This window comes from Octodon degus, unplaced genomic scaffold (genome assembly GCF_000260255.1).
Source record: "Octodon degus isolate 3935 unplaced genomic scaffold, OctDeg1.0 scaffold00068, whole genome shotgun sequence".
Taxonomy (NCBI): Eukaryota; Metazoa; Chordata; class Mammalia; order Rodentia; family Octodontidae; genus Octodon; species Octodon degus.
Window position 1 is genome coordinate 1,294,525 of NW_004524644.1, and position 8,761 is coordinate 1,303,285.

Genomic DNA, 8,761 nt, shown 5'->3' on the forward strand with positions numbered 1-8,761 from the left:
GATAGGGATTGCATTAAATCTGTACAGCAATTTTGGGAGTATGGCCATCTTCACAATGTTGGTTCTTCCTATCCAGGAACATGGAATATCTTTCCGTCTAGAGACAGACCAGAATTATTATTATTTCTTTGCTAAGGTTTTGTCTGGTTGACCTATCTTTTGGAGATGAGGGGGTGTTAAGGTCTCCTGTTAAGATTGTGGTATTGGATGTTAGATTTTTTCATGTCCATTAGATTTGCTTTATATAGTTGTGTGCTCCCGTGTTTGGTGCATGCATATTTATGAGTGTTACGTCTTCCTCTTGAATTTACCCCCTAACCAGTATATAGTGGCCTTCTTTTGTCATGAAAGTATTTCACTTCTCCATCAAAGTTGAAAGAGAGTTTTGCAGGGTATAGTAGTCTGGGCTGGAATATGTTTTCATAGAGGAGTTGAAGTACTCTGCTCCATGCTCTTCTTGCCTTCATGGTTTGTGAAGAGAAGTCGGCCGTAATTCTGATGTGTTTTCCTTTGAATGTGATCTGCTTCTTTTCTCTAGCAGCTTTCAGTATATTTTTCTTGTGCTGCATTTCTGGGATCTTGACTATTATATGTCTCGGTGTGTTTTGCATTAGGTTGAGGTTCCTTGGCGTTCTGTATGCTTCAGTTACCTGAATATCAGATTGTTTCCTCATTTTTGGGAAGTTTTCTGCTATTCTGTCAATATTTTTTTAATGTCATTTGTATTGACTCCTTTCTCATTGATGCCTATTAGTCTCACATTGTTCATCTTTGCATGAGCTTGTAGGTGATGGATTATTTTTTCCTGCATCGTAGTTGTTGTTAAGAGATCCTTTCTTATCTTTTCACTAGCTGCACCAGCGTCTTCAAGATGTGAAACTCTGTCGTCACTTTCACTTAAACAGTTTTTCAAGCTTGTGACTGAGATTTTAATTTCCTCTATATCTGTTTGACTCTGCTTCATGCGATCTGTTTCTTTCCTGTATTGCTCATTCAAGGAATCCATCATTTTTCTAATCTCCTCTATTTTTTTTTTTATCAATGTCTTCTTTAGAAGCAGTTACAAATTCTTTTACTGCAGTGTTTTTTTCAGGTTGGGTTTCCTCCCTATGTTTCTGTAGTTGCTTCTTTACCTCAGATGCTATGAGTTCTGAGATTTCTTTTTTTATTTCAGAAAAGAATTCTGGGGCTGGTGAGATGGCTCAGTGGTCTAAAGCACCTACCTAGAACAAGCTAAGCAAAGCATAGAGACCGCAGTTCAATCCCCCATCACCACATGCCAGCCAGACCGCCCCCTGGTGGGCTGAGCTGGCCACCCACCCCCCTACCCCCACACACACAAATAAATAAAGTTAGAAAAAGAAAAGAATTCTGCTCTGAGTTCCTCTATAACTTTCTGCTGTTGCTTATTTACTATCAACACTTTTAATTTGTACATTAGAGCTGAGCTCGTAGAAAAGAATTCTGCTCTGAGTTCCTCTATGACTTTCTGTTGTTGCTTATTTACTGTTGACACTATTAATTCATACATTTGAGCTGAGCTAGTGTCCTCTGCACTTGTTCTGAGTAGCCATTGGATTTCCTCCATATGTTTCTGCATTTGATTCTTTACTGCAGATTTTATTAATTCAGGGACTTCTTTTTTCATTTCCAATCTGAGTTCCTCTATACCTTTCCGCAACTGTTTTATTTCACAAGCCATTGATTCATTGATTTCAGCTGTGTGATTCCCAGTTTGTTCTGCGTTAGTGTTCTCTGCACTTGTTATCTGTGGGCTTAGGTTCTGAGATTGCATTTTGCTCCTTCTCGTTTTTATTTTGTATAGCACTGTCTTCTGATCTTTGTTGTAGATCTTTGTTGCAGTTATAACCTTAGCACATACATACAGAAGTTCAGGTGCAGATCTACAAAGTTTGGATTTTTCCAGCTGTGCCTGGCTTGGGTATGCCTGTTGTACTCAGCTCCTTCCTGCTGCTGCCCTTGGGGGTGGACCTGTTATGCCCCTCTGGCAAGATGTTCTGCACCTGCACTAGCTGGGTGGATCTGTCTGCTACACTCTCTGCAGCGATTGCGGCTGCAGAATTTCACCCCAGGCCTGTATGCCAGGCCTGAGTTGCGTCTGGAGGGGACAAGTTGGAATAGGGAGGAGAGCCAGCTCTTCCACACACTCACCAGGCCTGGACTAGGACTGGATCTGGGGGTTCCCAGAACGTGACAGAAATTCCTACTCTGTGGGTGGGGTTTTGGGGGTACTAAGGAGTGATGGGGGGTGTCCCAAGAGGGTAAAAGAGGGGTCACCCATGCTGTGCCAGGGCTTGGACCAGTAGTTGATGCCAGCACAGGGTAGCTGGAAGCTCTCCCGCACACTCGTTGGGCCTGAGCTAGGATTGGATCTGGGGGTCCCTGGAATCCGGCAGAAATTCCTACTGCGCAGGCATGGTAGGGGAGGTGTTGCGAAGTGGTCGAGGGTGTCCCAAGGGGTGGAAGAGGGTCTCACCCATGCTCTACCTGGGCTGGGACCAGTAGGTGCCTCTGTCACAGGGTAGCCGGAAGCTCTCCCACACACTCATTGCGCTTGGGCTAGGACTGGGTCTATACATACACTTTTGAGTGGCGTTTTATGCAGGGTCTCACTACGCAGCTCAGACTTATAGTAATCCTCTTTTCAGCCTCTCCAGTGCTGCAATTAGAGGCATGTGCCACCAAGCCTGGACTCTGTGGCCTGCTCAGTGTGTCTGGGGGCACTGAGGATTTGTATGGAAGAACTATTTTTTTCTGCTAGAAAAGATCACTCCTCTTTTGTGTCAAGTCCCATCACACCAGGGTGTTGTTTCAGCAGATGCTTTCACTTTGCCATTGGAATTTTTTCTTTTCTGCATCTTTTCCTTCACACTCAGTTATCCTGTTATATCTCCTTCTGTGTAGCAGTAAACAGGTTTATCCTGATTCCATTTTTTTCTTCAGCTTTTCCATCCCACCTCATTTTGTCAGTCTACACACAGAAAACTTTCCCAAGTTGCTATCTACACTTAGTATTTCCAGTTTTTCTCTTCCATGTCCCACCCTTAAATTGAAGGTCCTCTACTCATCATGGAAGTGTACTGAAACTTAAATGAAATTACTCATGAAGAATAATTAACAGTTTTGCTACATGGTCAATACCAAAAAAAGATTTGCAACCATTTATTACTTTCATATTTCATATCATACATATTCAGTAGATAAAAAAAAGATAAATGAATTGTAGGCCTCAAGGAGATATTTTGAAGGTTATCCACGCCTTTTGAGTAGGTCCATAATAATACTATTCCAGAAGGAGATTTTTGAAAATAAATTACCAAGGGAGATTTAACAATCAACTTTTCCCAGCAACTATTGTCAGAAAGTTTGATGTAATGTTTAAATGTCTAGGCGCAGCTTAATATTACTCTTGTGTTGTCAAAAATGGGGCAAAAAAAGAAAAGCAATTATTCACATGCAGTCATTCTTAATGTATTCCTCTTTTGCTGAAAGAGTAAAGAGCATTTAAGCTCTCATCATCTGTAGAGGAATGGATATCGTGACTTAAATGTTGTAACTTTGAGGAGAAATGCTTTATTTTTAAAGACTAGTCACTAATGTTTTTATTTTGTGAATGTTACATAGGCAGTATGTTAACTTCCTCATCCTTGGTATATTGAAAATATATAGAATAGTCATTCAGATAGAAATACTAAAGGATAATATGACATCATCTCATTGACTTAGTTGTAAATGGTTTAGGGAAAATATTGTTTACAGTAGCAAATTTTCTACAAATTTAAGGTTGTTTAATTTTTCAAAATATACAGCAATATTTTAAGAAAAAGAATGTTACTTTAAATGTACAAAAAGCCTATTATTTGAGTAAAGGGAAACTCCATTGACCAAAATAAACTATAAATATGCAGTTTATGGGAGGACCTAGTCAATAAACTTGTGAAACATGTTTAGACTTTTATTAAAGAAATACAAATTTATTTTATTTTGTTTTATTGAGAAACATCAATGAGACAGTTTCAAAGCAGAAATACAAATTATGTACTATTTCTTAATTATCTGGAAAAATCTAAGGAAGGTAGGTGTTGAATAACAACAGAAATTCTTTATACATGTAGCAAAATATTTTTCTTTCTTTTTTTAAAATTAATTTTATTTTTTTCCATAATTTTATTGAGAAACAAATAGCAATGAGACAGTTTCATACCAAATTGGTAGGACAGTTTTAATAATTAACACATTGCATACATTCTTCCTAGTGGTTAATTGCTGTAAAAGATGCGAACATGATATCCTATTTACAGACATCATTAGAACAAATCCCTCTGTTCATGTAGCAAAATATTTTTCAATCACTGTGTTCTATTTTAAAATTTGATCTTTAAAAATGTGTATTTTGTGCTCACTTCGGCAGCACATATACTAAAAATGTGTATTTTTTATGATCTTCTAATTTGTTTGTTCATCTTGTTGAATTTTTTGAGGGATAGTGAACAGAGAATTGAACTCAGGACCTTATGCTTGCCAGGCAGGCAGTGCACCACTGAGTTAAATTCTCAGGCCAAAGTTGTTGATTTCTTGAGGCAGAGTATTGCTATGTAGTTCAGCCTGGCCTTGAACTCACTATGTATCGCAGGCTGACCTTAAACTCACAGTGATCCTCTTGCTTCCACCTCCCAAATGCTGGAATTTCAAGGATGGGTATATTCCTGGATCTAATTTATTTTATAGGAATATGCCTTAGAGAAACTCTGACATACATATAAGAATTTATATTGTACTGTAGTATATAATATGAGTTAAAATAACCTCTGCTTCAATGGAAAAATGGATAAATTAGTTTTTAAATGGTTCAATAGTAATTAAATCAATAAATAGTAAGTTGCACCACAATACATACAATATAACAACATATCTAAAGCCCAAGAAAATGAAAAATGTACAGTCCTATAATTTTTTACATATGTTTACATTTTATCAAAGTATAACTATATGGAATGGTAATCATCAAATATAAGACTTGTTCTGGAGTGGAAGCAACGCTAGGAAGGGGAAAACCAGGTGTAGTAGTTCTTAAGCTACATGACTGATATTCTCAGTGTTATTCTGTATGCATGAAGTATTTGTTAGTTTTGGGTCATCAGTGCTTTATACATTTTCTTCTGTTTTTTAGCAATTTGGTTTTTATCTTTTATCATATTACCTCTCCATTTTTACATTCATGTCTCCCTTGCTTGGATTTTATGATAATTGTTAGAAAATGTTTCATGTGAACTGTGTTTTCTGGGTTCTTGCATATTGATGGTGTTTTTTGCCTTTATGTTTAAATAATTTTAGTAGATATAGATTCTTATTTGCACCCGCTTTCCTTTGGAATTTTGTAACTGTTTGTGGCCCAATAAATGTTGTTCTTACTGAATTTGAAAATGACTATAAAACAGATGTAGGAGAAAAAAAGATGGTAATTAAAATACTAGTTTTATGAGAGATTTAAAAACAAGCTCAGTGGCACAGTGCCTGCCTGACAGGGAATAGGTCCCGAGTTTGATTCCTAGTACACCCCCAAAAAAAATTCCCTCAAGAAAAACAAAAAACAAAAACCTTAACTGAAGGGCATGGCTTAGATCTGCAGCCAAGTGGATTTCCTAACATGTCACCTCAAAATGAAACTTTGTACCCAAATAACCTGCCCTGCTATGCTTAACATTGGTAGAGTGCAAGTCTGAATGCACCTTCTATACACAGAAAGCTTCAGTGAGAGAAAATGAAACAGGTGAGTCAGGTTCAGTTTCTTACCCACAGTTGCCACTTGTTTCCACGTGGGATGAGTAAGAGAGAGAATACAAGAATGTAAGGTGTATTCTTATAAAATAAACTAGAGCCAGGCATGGTGACCCATCCTTGTAATTCCAGCACTTTGGAGGTTGAAGCAGGAGGATCACTTTATATCATCTATAACGCACAAGATTTCTCTGTGGTTTTTGTTTTGTTCGTAAAGTATATCGTATTAAAATCAATATCCCGTGATTAAGAATTACTAAATTGTCACCCCCATGAGGTTATATTATTTGTTTTATAGGCAATTTCACTTGTATTTGTTTATATTCAGTTTTAATATTTTTTGTTCCTTTTAAATATAAGTTTGTTTTTAGAATATGCAAAACATTCATGTGGATACAAAATATTTTTGGAAAATTGCAAAGTGCTTATTTTAGTCATGAGGACTTACTTACAAGCCATGTACCTCACACCTTGTTCTGTTTTCTACCACTTTCATCTCCTTTTTGGAAATCATCTTTTTTATTTTTTATATATTTTGTACAGGGTCTCACTATGCAGCTCGGACTTGTAGTGATTCTCCTATTTTCAGCCTCCCAGCAGTCAGATTACAGGCATGTGCTGCCAGGCCTGGACTCAGTGGTAGGCTCAGCGTGCCTGGGGGCAGGGCTGGCACAGCTTGTGGTACTGGGGATCAAACCCCGGTCCCTGCATGTACCTAAGCAGGCATTTAGTCTTACGAGCTATGTCACTGGCCTTGGAAACCATCTTCATTAATTTCATTTTGTCTTCCATGAGTGTGTACCTGTATGCCTGTGCACATATGTTTGTGGTGCTTCCCTTTCTAAACACAGATTGCATATTAGTTTTAAGAATTTAAATGGAACTTCTCAGTTATTATCTTTGGATGCTTTTTAGAATAGAATATATTTTATTGCATTTGGAAAACTTGTTTTTTTTCTTTTTCTTTTCTTTTTGTCTTTTATAACAAGGGGGTCCTGGACGATCTACTATGCCAGCCCCAGGAAATACTGCAGCTTTTCGTGCTTCCCTTTGGACCAATATGGAGAAACTTATGGATCATATTTGTGCTGCTTGTGGACAGGTAAATATTTCAAGAGGTAAAAAAAATATTAATTATGAATTGACTACTGGTTAGTGTGACTTGGGAGAAGTTTTAAAAATCTCATATATTAAAAAATTCGTCTGTAAGCTTCTTGTAATGGATATAAAGACTCTAGCATTGGGTCATTTCCTTTCTCTTACCAATACTATTTAGTAGTTTCTGAAATGTACCTTGCTTTGCTTAGGACCTGAACTTTACATTTGTTTCATTTCACATGCCCATTTATATATATCTGCTACCCGTTTTTAGGTACAACATCTACAAAAAGTACTAACCAAGAAGAGAGATCCTGTTTCTCACATTTGTTTCATTGAAGAAATAGTTAAGGTATGTGTAATGAAGACACATATTTCTTACACAAAACACAAAGATATGTTCTAGTTTTTTTTTGTGTGTGTGTGCGATTGCATTACAAAATGGATAGATGTCAAATAGCAGTAGAAAATTTACTGATAGCTGTTAAGTTTTCCTGACAGTATAAAAATAAGCATATTTTTTATAGTAGAGCTAGCAACAATATTATTTTTGGACTAATATTTGAAACATACTACTAATTTTCCATTTTCTGTCACAGAAATGATTGTAATGTTTTTAAAAGCTTCACTAGAAAATAAAATGCAAATGTTTGATAAATAAATGTAAATTATGTACTGTGTTACAAATGGTGATTTTGAGTCTAGAAAAATAGTGAAAATGGGTTTCCTTGTGTTCAGTGATATCTTATGAGATTTACCAATGATTATAGTCTTATATTAAGAAAATTGGGGATTACTTTAAAGGTTTAATTTTCAGTTGAATATTATCACATCTGCTTTTTCAGTTTGATTTAGATAACAGGACTGTATGTACTGGTGTTCATAGTCTTAATATTAAGAACATTCTCAGGACAAAAGAATTCTACATGATGGCAGTTTTTGTAATGCTTAATTACTTGAGAAAGTTTCTTACTAGATATCTATAGTGTTATACAAAATACATCAGTATTCGTAAGATATAAATAGGTTAATTATAAATTATTCACGTTATATAAAATTTTATGATTGTATGGATACTTTAAATGTAGATCCATTTGAAAGTGTCCTGTAATTACAGTAACTAATTCTACTTTTGCCTACATTTAATAAATGCCCTGGATTTTGCCTAATTTAATAAATGCCCTGGATAGCTTATAAAAATTAGCCTGTTTTCTTCAGGTCATATGATAATTCGTAAAGATACATTCAGACCTGTTGATTCATATTACTTATGGCACCTTAATGTTGAATATTTTCTTTTAGTATTTTTTCATACCTTAAATGAATAACTCATTTCAATTTTATACAAGAATTTTAGGTTAAGTATGATATACTAGAAGTTCAATTTTGATATCTTTTAAAACCAGTTTAGAGTTCTAGTTTCACTAGATAGTCATCAATACTGTGTGTAACATTTTGCTTAAAAAGTGAGTGTAATTATTAATAATTTGGAAACCACGTAGTTGAAGACAGGTTGTAGATTGGCATCTGCAAAATTAAAACAATTTAGTTGTATGTGGGAGTATAGATATGATACTTTTGTTTTCTTTTTTTTCTTTCTTTCTTTTTTTTTTTTTTTTTGGCGGAACCAGGGATGGAACTCAGGCCCTTGCACTTGCCAGGGAAGCGCTTATTCCACTGAGCCATCTCCCCGGCCCAATACTTTTGTTTTCTAAGCCAGTAATTTTTGTTGTCCAACAGAATCTTATAATCATGTGTAAGATGTATTTAGCAAAATTTGGAATGTATTCAACATTTTGAACAACTATACTACTATATAAATTTAAACTATAGAAAAGAATTGTTTTCTTTTACCCTTTTAGAC

General features: G+C 35.8%; 1 protein-coding gene across 1 annotated transcript in view; it reads left to right on the top strand.

The window, feature by feature from the left end:
* Positions 1-8,761, top strand: part of Cog5 (component of oligomeric golgi complex 5) — a 359,771-nt gene that overhangs the window by 230,150 nt on the left and 120,860 nt on the right. Inside the window, 2 exon segments of the mRNA XM_023719494.1 lie at positions 6,789-6,901; positions 7,172-7,249. Of these exon segments, the coding sequence (XP_023575262.1) occupies positions 6,789-6,901; positions 7,172-7,249 (191 nt within the window).